This window comes from Spinacia oleracea, chromosome 1 (genome assembly GCF_020520425.1).
Source record: "Spinacia oleracea cultivar Varoflay chromosome 1, BTI_SOV_V1, whole genome shotgun sequence".
NCBI lineage: Eukaryota > Viridiplantae > Streptophyta > Magnoliopsida > Caryophyllales > Amaranthaceae > Spinacia > Spinacia oleracea.
Genome location: NC_079487.1, coordinates 105038810 through 105051640, shown reverse-complemented (window position 1 = coordinate 105051640; position 12831 = coordinate 105038810). Strand labels below are relative to the sequence as shown.

General features: G+C 36.0%; 1 protein-coding gene and 1 long non-coding RNA gene across 3 annotated transcripts; one reads left to right on the top strand and one right to left on the bottom strand.

Moving 5' to 3' along the window:
* Positions 1 to 508: 508 nt before the first annotated feature.
* On the bottom strand, positions 509 to 5200 carry LOC130466092 (uncharacterized). The gene is made up of 4 exons (XR_008926117.1): positions 4865 to 5200; positions 4636 to 4751; positions 2561 to 2668; positions 509 to 1015 (listed from the first exon to the last, which is right to left on the bottom strand). It is a non-coding gene; the product is annotated as an uncharacterized lncRNA (long non-coding RNA).
* Positions 5201 to 6640: 1440 nt separating this feature from the next.
* LOC110803322 (uncharacterized) lies at positions 6641 to 11890 on the top strand. 2 transcript variants are annotated; one of them, XM_022008825.2, is made up of 6 exons: positions 6641 to 6953; positions 7608 to 7788; positions 8072 to 8429; positions 9317 to 9397; positions 10703 to 11251; positions 11343 to 11890. In XM_022008825.2, the coding sequence occupies exons 1-5, from the start codon at positions 6861 to 6863 to the stop codon at positions 11205 to 11207; spliced, it is 1218 nt and encodes a 405-aa protein (XP_021864517.2). In that variant the 5' UTR covers positions 6641 to 6860; the 3' UTR covers positions 11208 to 11251; positions 11343 to 11890. The 2 variants fall into 2 exon arrangements, with proteins under 2 accessions (XP_021864517.2, XP_021864518.2); XM_022008826.2 differs by having other exon boundaries at positions 6644 to 6953; positions 11463 to 11890.
* The last annotated feature ends 941 nt before the right edge of the window (positions 11891 to 12831 follow it).

Here is a 12831-nt window from a genome sequence, read left to right as displayed (position 1 = left end):
CAATGACAAAATGAAACATGTAATCGCTTAGTGGTAAATGCTTTATTGCTTAAACTCAAGACCAGATGGACAATTTTTTTATGTATATGAAGATTATATGGAGCGAACTACTCATAAATAGAGCGTCATGTGTCACGTAAACTTTTTTAAAAACGTCGTTAATCTATCTTATATGCATGGGTGTAATTGAGTCAATACTCTTAATAAATTGCTCGGACTTGGGACTAGGCGATTAGATAGAGCTTGTTGGTCTTCGTTAATCTAATAAATGAGTCGAGTTTGAACAATTTTTAAACTCCGTATGATAAATAAACTTGAATATGAGCTATGAAGATATGATTATATGAACATACTTATACGACTATGCTCGTTTGTTTTAAACTAATCTTATATGCACGCGATGCATGTGAATGTAAAAAGGCAAATTTGATCCCCTTAAACAAACATACTGTAAAATCAAGAACAAATCATCAATATTAACAAATAACGCAAAAGTCTCATAATTATTTTGTTTTACCTTACAATAATTTTGAAAGAAAAAAATACATTGTTTGAGTAATATGTGAAGAACAATATGTGGACTTAAAGAAATAACAATTTTATGACACATTTTTCAGATATTCTCTGCTGAAATAAAACAAAGAATACTTTCAATAAAAGATTGAGAATAAATTAATTGAGAATGAAGAGAAAAGAAACGATAATTCACTACGACATCCACCAATAAAATTTACAACATGCCTATATAAATTGAAAAGCCCTAAGTACTCCATAATCACCTGGAAGTTTATAAGAAACCAATTCAAGCATAAAGTCAATACGCTAGTCATTGCCAACTCAAAGTCACCAAGAAGTTTCATGGCTTTGTCACATGTTATCCTTGGGTCCATTACCTAGTAACACCCCTAACAAATCCCCAGTTATATCCAACCATCACGGACTCCTTGAAACATCGATCAAAACCATCTTGTGCAACACCATTTCGTCCTGCTGTTATGCCATCCAAATATCTAGCCTATAAGTCAATAGCTAGGTATGAGAACATGAAACTTCTAAAAAAGCAATTTGCCTTTTTCGTAAAATAACACAAAAGTTTCATAATTCTTTTGTTTTATCTTAAAAAACTGTATATAATAATATACACTATAAATTAAAGAGTAAAATCAATAAAAGAAATCATCTTTACATACAGAACATGTCTACAGGTGTAGACTGTAGAGAGCCTAATTATTGAAAATATCTCCAAAAAACCGCCATTTTAGAAACTCAAAAAAGGAATTGAAAAGTTGACCCATGTGCCACATCTGTTCAGTTTGAGACGGAACCCCATGAAACCCACCTCAAACTCTTGCTTAATAGAAAATCCCAAATCTCACCTTGCTTAACTAACCAAAAACATTTCCCAACCCCTAGTTACTATCGATGTCTCTCCAAGATTTGGATTCTTGACCCATCCAATCAATTTAACATCTCAAGTGTTTGGACCTTTCATTCAAATTTGAGCTCCGTTTCAAGCTATTTCTAAGTCAAGTTGCTATCTTTGACCTATATGTTCAAGCTACAATCTTTTCACCTCGCCAAACTCAATCCCCCCTTCAAACTCAGAAATTATGGATACCTAGTATGATTAAATTTACAGATAGGTTAACACCATGAAAAAATTCTCAAAGTCATGACCTCAAAAGGCCAAAAGTGTGTGATATCATCCCTTCTAGAAATCTCCAACCTATGTGCCTTTATCTCAACCGGCCAGCTCTCGCACAAAGCCCACGAGCAGCGCGTACAACAACGCAACCATGGGCCTTGGGCCTCACTGCTGCTTGTTGCCACTGCTGTTGTCCCGCGCGCGCCCAGTCGCAGACCTACGGGCCTTGCTCTCGCGCTGGCGAGCTGCTGTGCTCGTTGGGCCTTGCGCGCTTGGCTCGACGGGCCGACAACCTTATCTTGCTCGTATCTGCGACCAATGCCTTACGACTATTGTTTATCGTATAGTACTTGACGAATCACCGTCATACGATATGATTATTCGTTTCGCCTAGCTTACAAATATTCGGGATACGATATACGATTCCGATCCAACGTCATATCGTATATTTATGTTTTTCCGAACTAATTCCCGAAAAGCTATAAATTCATTTAATCCGATGATCTGTTACATGCCAATGGTGTGACCTTATAGGTTAAGTCAAGTGTAAGTTGTGAGCCTAATATACATTAGAACTCACTGATCGGAAGCATTGCTCCAACTAGTTGTTCCGATCACTTGATCTCACTCAATTAATTGTTCGTAATTAATCTGAACCTTGGTATTAGACTAATGCACCTTGGGTGAAGGACATATTTCCTTCAGAAAAAACTATAAAATCTTTCTGAGTGAATTCTCTTCAATTACTTAACCCTAACAATAACCCCCAAAGAAAACCTAACAAAATTGAAATCAAAACAGATGACGGATAACCCAAACAAAATACGAATTATTAATTTATATGCTCGTTCTTTTTAGGTCTAATTAACTTAAACAAAAAAAATGATTAATTAAAAAATGAAGAAGGCATAATACCAGTAGGCATATCTTTCTTGTTTATGTTGTTCCTGCGAACACGATGAACAATTATATCTCTTCCCACACTCTGATCTTCTACGCAATTATTAAGAAACTGAGGCGGCCCTGAAATCTCCAAAAACCCAAAAAAAAGGGAAAATCAAGCAAAATTAAGAAGTGAGTAATCAAATTTTCTCAAAATTAAAATTGACAAAAAATTTGAGCTCAAAGAATACAGTAATTCAATGAAAAACTTTATCTTTACATATAGAACATGTCTACGGGTGGACTGTAGGGAGCATAATTATTGAAAATATCTCCAAAAAATCGTCGTTTTAGAAACTCAAAAAAAGGAATTAAAAAGTTGACCCCTATACGGCTGTACCACATCTGTTCAATTTGAAACGAAACCCCATGAAACCCACCTCAAACTCTTGCTTAATTCAATGAAAAATTTTATCTTTACATACAAAACATGTCTACATAATTTAGTTTTCTAACTAGTGTGTGGCCCGGGCTTTGCTCCGAGTTTTACTTTTGTAAAAATGTGCCCATTGTTAAAAGACTGTATTTTACATTTATATTGGAAAATATAACAAATATTGTAGCTAGTTGAGATGGTAGGAAATGAAACTTTAATCCATGAGGTTTGATGTTCGTTCCTTGCTACATGTATTTTTGGTTGTCAATAACATGCCGTGATCCTTATTAGTGGTGACGTGGTGTATAAGGAGGGGGTATACGTGACACATATACGTTTTCCTAAACGTCTTTTAATATATTAGTATAGATATGTAAAGATAAAGTTTCAGTCGAGGGGTTGCGGGAAAAGTCTATGCCTGTTAGACAACGACCGTGCTCATAACTCCTAAGAAAATTGCACTACCTCCTTTAAGCCTTCCACGTTTGCAACCACCTTTCGAGCAAAGCCAAACGCCTTTTTTGCCTACCAATCTAGCGTATTCCAAGAAAAGATACAACAACTTTCTTCAATCATCCATCAAAGTGAATTTACATAGAACAAAACTAACTCTCCACTATCAAAGACACAAAGCTCAACCCCTATGCAAGCTCACCAATGAACTCACTCTTGTATCATAAAATAGCCAAACCCTACATAAGTATGAAAAGAAAAGAAAACAAATTCTTTTAGAATATTTTCAGGAATTTAAAAATAACACTCATAACAGAATATATATTTCTTTCTGCATCACTATCTCATTACTGGCATGTCACAACTTGTATTACTGGCTCTTATTCGAAGCTAGTCAGGTAATAATAAATCTGCCTTTGTTTTTGCCGTGTTTTTGGAGTTTTGATTTACAGGCACACATTCCTGTGTTTACAAACTCGATCACAAGGTGAATTTCATTTCACTTGTTGCTATCTTTACCTCTTCTAAGTAATTGTTATGGGTACGTTGAAGAAACAAAACCACCACTCATCCATATAAAAAAGCAAGCAATCAATGAAACTTTCAACACCATAAATCTTTATCACTCAATTCTTCACATATTCTAGCAAAAAAAAAACATGAAAACCCCTATCGTAAAATGTGAAGAATCTGCTTTTATCAAACAAAGCTCATAAAATTCCCGAAAAAATCCCTATCAAAGATTTAACATATTAACACAAAGAACTTGAAAGAAACAAATCATCAAACTTGTTATGGGCCCTAAGTAAAGAGACATGACTTGATATTAACACCACCATAATAGATAAACCCTAGAAATATTTGATATTCACCAACTATACCAAAATAACAAGGAAAAAAACCCTCAGAACTCCACAAATTCTAGCAAAAACAATCAAAATAACCAGGAAAAAACCCATAAAAGATTCGACACATTAACACAAAGAACTTGAAAGAAGCAAATCAACAAACAATTGGTGGGCCCTGAAAGTAAAGAGACTAAACTTGATAAACAAACCTCAGAAACCCCAGAAACTCTAGCCTAAATAACAATAAACCGGTTGCAGAAAGGCCCAAAAATCAAACCCTAAAATTAATTGAAAAATCGGGTAAAACCAATAGAAATCTCGAGAAATTGGGATAATAATTTAGCAAATATAAATAGAAATTTAGAGATTACCGGAAGGGGTAAATTCAGGTGTACCACAAAAAATTCAGGTAGCTAAACTTCTTGAACGTCATCTTCTTTGGCGCGGGGCCTCCAGCGGCTGCTGTAACATCTCCTTCAACATCAAACTAAATATTGAAGAAAATTAGTTCTAAATCTTCAATGGAACCTTGAATTTGAAAGAAATTCAAATGACAAAATCTACGAAATAAAAATAAAAATTGAATTGACAATCACTCACCTCCCCTTGCTCACGCAGCAGGAGCTTCCGCCCGTTCATTAGGAGAGAGAAAATGAAATTCTCGTAGAGTTTCAAATTCAAATATGGGGAAAACAAATAAGGCCGGTGACTTTGGAGATTGAGAGAGATTCGTAGGTTTTCTGAGATATTTTTCTCTCTTTGTGATTTATTTTTCTGAGATTTGATTTGTGGAGATTCGAAGGTTTTGGGGTTTTTTGTTCCTCCGGAGCCTCCGCCATAGACGCCTTCGCCGATATCATGGGGGGTCTTAATTGCTTGTTTCCTTGTGTTAATTGAATTAGTATAAACTTTATACTTAGGTTTTCTCGTTTTCTCGTTTTCTCGTTTTCTCGTTTTCTCTCTCCTCTCGATTTCTCTTGCTCTGGTTTGGTGAGGAGAAGCAGCGTGAAGGAATGAGAAGCACGGGGGTTGGTGAGGACTGAGGGGAGAGAGAATGAAAGGGTTGAATATAATAGGTTAATTTAGTATTTTCTAAGGGGGACACGAAAAGTATATTTACTCATTTAACCCTCCTCTCTTGGCTTATATAATAGATAATAGATTAATGAACACGTTCATATTTTTTGTTATAAATAGAAGAAGTATATTTCAATGAAATTCAAATGGGGGTTTTTATTCGACGTCCACATTCGCTAAAAATGTCCGCGTATTTATGATGAAGTACAATTTTACCCTTTAAAAGAAAATCACCTCTCCTCTCTCAATTCACCCTTCCCCCTTCACCTTTTCCCTCCCTTCCCTGTTTTATCCGGCCACCTACAACATAGGTGAACCCCGCCGCCATCACCAACAACCCAAAAAGCTGCTGCCACCGTCAAAGAACCGCCACCACCGTCAACCCCTCCCTTACTTCACCCCTCCTCTTCCCTTCTCTATTTATAAACAAATTAATTTAACACAAAACTTCTAACATTTTTTTTTTCAATTAATTAATTATTTTAATTATGAAATTCAATAAATTTTTTGTTTGGCAATATTTTTTTAAATATCCGAAATTAAAAATGAAATAATAAACTAAAATTTTATTTTTATTACATTCGTTTTTACATGGCGTGAAAAAAATTCAATTTTTTTAAACACAAGGCCCGCCCAGAGATGGCAGCCCGAACCATATCTGTGCCGCCCGGAATTGGCGGCCTGAACCATGTGTGAGCTGCCCAGAGATGGCGGCATGTGTGGGATGGTTTCGGCCGTCAATTGTGGGCGGCCCACACATGGTTCGGGCCGCCATCTATGGGCGGCCCAATACCGCAAAAAAATTGAAATTTTTTAAAATTCATAACCTCAGACGACGAAACGTGCGGTTGATTATGAGTGTGCGGGGCTGCTGTGGTGGTGATGTGGAGGTGGAGCGTGGGGCGGCTCTTTTGTTGTCAATGGTGGAGCGCAGGGAGGCAGGTGATGGTGGATTGGTGGTCAACAAGGGTTGTGTTGGTGGGGGTGCAATATGACACTAAAAATAGTGATGCCGAAAACTTGCCGGAAATTTAAAGTGGGCTTCCGAAAACTTGAAGTGAAAACTTTAAGAGGCGGGATTGACTTTTTATAAGAGTAATATCGTACTTTTACGTTAGAATTTGTGGACGTTTTTAGCGTATGCGGACGTTGAATAACAATACGCCAATACACAATTCAAATACTCTATGCAGAATACTTCGTGAGTTAATTTCAATAAATTCAGCTAACCGACATCATTACCGTTGAATCCCAAATTTGGATGCATAAAAAATAAACACAATACCACAAAAGTAGAGTAAAATAAAGCCAAAAAACTGCGTGCCAAAACTCACCTGTCACCAAAGAAATTTTCATTCTTCACCACTCAAAATTCTCCAAATTTTGTCAAATAATCGACGAAGCCAAATAGAGGCCAGTTTGTCAGATAATATGAGCATGGTAGTAAGCAAAGGTCATAAAATTGCAGGAAATTCCGGGCTCGGAAACTACAATTTCTGAACTCAGATTTTCTCTGTAGATGCTTTTGATTTCTCTTATGGCTTCTACTTATAATGGCTGTCCTCCTGGACTTCTATTCCACCAAGAGCAACCAATTTCCAGGCCTTTCAAGGTTTGTTTGTCCTTCATCTTGCTTAATTAATTTATTTATTTTGTTGAATTTCTGTATAATGTTTCCCCTTTTCATTTTCTTTTATTTATTTCAATCATGCGTTGAATACAATTTTACAGTATAATTGGTTGTTTGATTTTCCTTCTTTTATATTGAATTATGGGTTGAATACAATTTCGCAGTATAAAGTTTGAGTTTTGATTTCCTGGGTTGTTTGATTTTCTTCTTAATATGTGGTTGAATTTCGATTTTACAGTAACTTAGTTATATGAATTGTTTGATTTTTGTTGTCGTTGGTTTTGTTGTTGTTGGGAATTTGTTCTTAATTGGATATTCTGGCTTAAGTTTTATATCCGTATTTTATTATGTATTTGCTGGTTTTGGTTGAGATGCTTCTTCCCTCGATTGAGCTTAAATTTATCTAGTTACTTTAAAACCTGTAAATCATGATGTTCCAAACTTCCAATATTATTATTTATCTTCAGATCAATACAATATAATATTATAAATTTTCAGATCAATGGAAGATTATTGCTTGATTGCTGCTTTGTTGATGATAATTTAGTTGGGGTTTTCATATGTTTGATTTTACATCTATTAATTTTGTGAACTTGATGTAATTATGTAAACCTAATTTGTGTCTGTCATGTTCAGGATTTCCCGCAGCTTTTACCAACCACTGGACCGAGGCACGAGGCAGTAAGATCAACCACCTTTTCTCTGACACCTTACGAGCATGATGAATATTCAAGATCCGTGGGTGGGTTAGATGGATATAGCCAATTTATTAGGGCTGCTCCTATCAGAAGAATGCCTCTGTTTGGTGATGCTCAAGGTTTGTGTCCCTCGATAGTAGATCTCCTATCTGTTGAACTTGCTTTCTCTTTGGATGGCCTTCCGTAGCGTGTGTCTGTGTGCTTGTTTGAGATTCCACTTTTCTGTCTATGTTTTGTTTATGTACCTAATTACGAACTCTAATTAGTGGAACAATATCGAGTTAGATGTGAATATTGATAGGCACATGTAAACCAGGAGATTATGTTAAGTGGTATTTTGTAAGGTGATTTACAGGATATGATGGTGGGTTTATAATTGTGGTTTTATGGTATTTGTTCCAGATAAGCAAGCTGATTACGACCTCTTCAGCATAGATGAACAATTGACGAAGCATCAAAAGTTGTCACCATTTTTAATGTCTGGATCAAATGAGTTGGAAAGGGATTACCTAGACCCTTCAATATTCCCAGACTTGGTGAGGATTCAAGCACCAACTGCTGATATGCACCTGCTACACCTTGCTAATTCTGATCTGGTCCGCGATCTTCCTTCTTCGACGATATCAGTTCATCCTGATGGGCGAATTTCTTTTGTTGGTAGTATGACTGATATGAAGGATCTGGCTTCAGTTCTAGAAGAGCTTAAATATTCAAAGGAAACAGCACGGAGAAAGCAGATGGTTGTGCCTTATTTCAGATGGTACGTGTAATTTTATCTAGTTAAGTCTTCATTTTATTTTGGGTTACATTTTTGTTCAAATTTTTGTTCAAGGACTTGTAGTTGCTGATAGTTTTCCATTTTTCAGTTATCGCTTTTACTCGAGAGAAGTATTCTTGTGATGCTAGCTTGTAGATTGAACTGATGTCCTGTAGCTTTTTATTTACGTTGTCACCAACTATATTCAGAATGTGAATGAGATGCTCCAATGCTGGCACTAGCTTTATTCACATGTAGATATATCGTTTTCAAATTCTTATACCTTAATTTACTGTTGATGGTAGATTATCACTAATACGTAAGGTAGCAAGTGATACTAATAAGTACGGTAGCAAGTGAAGTATACTGTTGAAGCATCATGAGTCCATTGAAACAGACACGAAAAGAAGCAAAAACCAGCTCACATGCTGTAACTCCTGGGAGGCTGAACCCAGTCCCTCTATGGATACAGCAAATATTTGCAGGACTATGCTGAAAGGAGTTTAGGGTATTCTAATGCAGCAATCCTTTTCCAGTTTTCTTTTTAAAGTCCCTTTTTAAATTTTTCTTTTCTTTTAGAGGGGGGCAGTTTAGGGAAATGATAAGAGTGTGAGAAACATAACTAGGTTAGTGAAAACCTCATATGCCTTAATCTCAAATTTCCGGATGATAGGACACTGCTGATCTCCAAAGTAGTTTCTCTTAAATGTCCATATTTAATTCATTTTAATTGAATAGTTAAATCTTTGTTGAGACTAGTGTCACCACCTTAATGAATTTCGTGCTCGAAATTGACCAATCTTTTCTTTGCTGGGCTCATATGTCCTGAAAACCGGACATAATAAGTGCTACAGTGTCACTGAATTCGTGGTTGTTTACTGTTCTTACAGGAAAGGTGCTGTCAAATTGCAGGATCGTACATACTTGTCTCCTTTGAAGCTAGACTCCTTGTCCGTTGCTCCCCTTAAGAGGTAATGATTTTTCTTCTTGCAATCTTACCCTCCTTTTATCAGAATTGCTAGAACTAAACAGGTGCTACACAAGACTGAAGTTCACAAATTACATAAACTAGACTTTTTAAATTTGATGTCATCATTTTGATAAGTGCTCTTAGTTGCAGAGCCACACAACTCCCTACTTCATAAAACATGCGGTGTACTCATTTATTGCTCCTGGTTACATTGCCTCACAATTCTCCTCTTGCTTCATATAGATTGTGGCCACTTGCGAGAGTATAGCCTTTTTCCATGTACTCCGTATCTGATAACGCAAATATACTTTGAATCCTGACAAGAGTGACTAAAAATTATACGCCATATTTTTTTTTGTTGGCAATCAAAATCCTATTTAATAACCAAAAAGCAGCATTTTGGTACAGACGTAGAACCTTGAAACCAATAATACCTTAAGTAGCATCAGTATTCTTCCTCTCCGAGTCTCCCACCTTCTAGGAAGGTTAAGGAGTACTTTTCCTTTGCAAGTTGTAAAAATTGACAAGATTTCCTTTCAATCTTAGACAAGGATCATAGATCGACATCAAAGAATAAAGAAAACATCACTGACCATTCATGAAGCAAACACGCTGAGAGCAAACAGAACTGTGAATTAAAATGACATAAACTGAAATAGACGCAGCAGTGATATCTAAACTTGAGACGATGCCCAGATAAGGCACATGAATTGATGCACCATGATATTCAGAAGTGACAGCAATCCTGGCTGTAGCTTCAAATTGAAAATAAGACTCAGAAAACCTTGATAAGCACAAAAAGAAAGCTGCATCTCCAAACTGAATTTGAACTATAATCTGCATTAAAAAAAGAGATGATATACAGATTATTCTTTCCCTTTCTTATTCGCAGCAAATAATGAGACTTTTAGGAATACCCATATTGTTGCTCAACAATCTCCTCCAAACCATATACCATACAAAAGGTTATACAACCATCTTTTTTGGAAAATCCAGTAATCCACCTCGAAGTATCATAGCATACTATCTCCTGCGTTCAATTACTGTATAATGTTTCAATTTTTTCTAAAACTGTCTCTAATCATGATGAGAAATTAATGGGGAAATTTGGGTTCAAAAGTCAACTGCTCCTGTTGGAAATGAATCGACCAAGTTTGAACTGTTACTTTCTTGTTAGATTCGTATTGGTTTGTTTATCATCCATTTGATAATGAAGACAAACTTAAGTACTAAAAATAAGTTAAACCCAAGGAAACTCTAAATCAAACATATTAATCTCGATGTTCTGACTTGATTTTGGTTTCAGTCCTGAGAGAGTTAAACGGAAGCCATCTTCAAAGAGGAAGAACAAGAGAGCAGCCAACGACAGGGATCTTTGCAAGGTCAACTCTTTTCAGGCTTGTGAGATGCTTCTATCAATAATGATGGATAAGAAACGAAATGGGAAAACAGTGACAAACTTACTGAATAAAGCTGGTCCTGCACTACCTCTACTGTTAACTCAGTTCTCTGCCAGCATCACAGGAACCGGACTTGCTGTCGTTTTCTTTGTGATCCATATAGTAGTTTCTGGAAGCGTACCTTTCTGCGCAGCCAATTTCCTGACCTCTGGGTTTGGTGTTGGACTATTTTGTCTATCTTGGGAAGTAAATAAGTTGAGAAACACAATCATAAACATTGGAAAGAATTCTATGAAATTAGAATTTGAAGAGGAAGAAATGATGGTGAGAGTGGACAAGAACGTGAACGACATTTTCTTCCGTGTTGCCACTTTGATGGCAGTGTTAATATTACGATTTGCACGAATGTGATGATGATGTTACATGGATTGGAATCTGAACCTCATAGTCTCAAGGTTCTTATCTCAACTTAACTTAAAACTTTTCTGAATATTTTGTATTACTATGAGATTTTGTGGTTTCTATTCTAAACTAATGTTCTTATAGGTAAATACACTTTCAGTGGCATTCTGGCATCTTTTGTTCGATTTCTTTGTTGTTGATATTTCAAGTATCTTCTGTTGGGAATAACTGTCCAGAAAATGTTGAAAATTATGCATCATGCAGTTACCAGATTGTAAGAGGATCTAGCACACGGTATTTTTCTCCGGTTCATCGGGCGTTTCACCCTCCTATTTTAACTATGTAACACAAGTGCAAGAGGGAATCAAGAGAATAAACAGGACATTTTTGTACAGTAGCAAATTAGCAATCTCTGGTTTTTTTTTAAAACTATATGTGGTTTGAAGACTGTTGCTAAAGTTGGCAAGGCTGTTTATAGTTAAAGGTTCGTACTTAGTCAGTTCCTTAATAGATAGAAGTACATCATATTGACCTATCGCACTATTTATTTACCGATTTCTACCACATTTATTACTTATATGGAAAATTAATTTTTGTATTTTTAATTGTTATTGGGTTAATCTCAATATATATTCATCTTATTTGTATAATTTTTATTTATATGTAATATAATATATTAATGGTTAAAGTTATCAATTAGGAACATGATACTTAAGGACTTCTTCCTATAGACTTGCTATATGTTTTCCAATATTTATTGTTAAAATATTTTTTTCCCTTATCAAATATATACAATTCTAATTATGTCATCGTTTAATAATTTAAAAGTTGTAACATAAATTATTGAGAAAGAGACAAATATGATGAATTATACGAGATAAGTAATTGGAATTTATTCAATTGCATCATGCATCTTGAGAGAATTCGATTTGGTAATTAATCAAATTGTAACAAATTTATGATTAACATCATAATGTTATAACATATAGATTGATGTGAAACTTTTGCATATGTTGGGATTTATGCTAATCTAATTAACAAAACGGAAAACAATCCCGAATCCAGAATCACATGTAAAAGTATTAGTTAAATGTAAACATATTTTCGTAGTGTGTGCTCCCACTAGCCTCACGAACACAAATAAGAACTCCAATTGTAGTCCCTATACAAATGTCCATCGACATGTTCAAATCCGTCTTGATTCCATTAGCACTTCCACAATGTTTTTGACTTTTTGGGAAAATCTTACATTTGAGGTAAACTGAAGATTAAGGTTCTTAGTTTCCTCAAGGTTAGTTTATGTGAATTAGTGTGTGGAAAATGACTTAGATTTAATGAAAAACCTAGGGAATAATATAAGCTAACCGGCCACAACGCACAAGGCTTTGGTCGGCCAACAATGTGCAGCCCCCACACACGCACAGCCGCGCGCGAGCCTGCAGGCATTGGGCCTTGCGTGGCCTTGCTATCGTTGTGTAGCGCGCGCCCATGACCATGGGCCGCTAGGGGTGTGCAAAAATTGGTCCGGACCAAAAAAATGGACCAGATCGGACCGACCTAGACCAGACCGAAGGCAATCGGTCCGACTTTCGGGTCGAGAAATTTCAATTTCCGGTCTTCGGTCCGGTCCGGT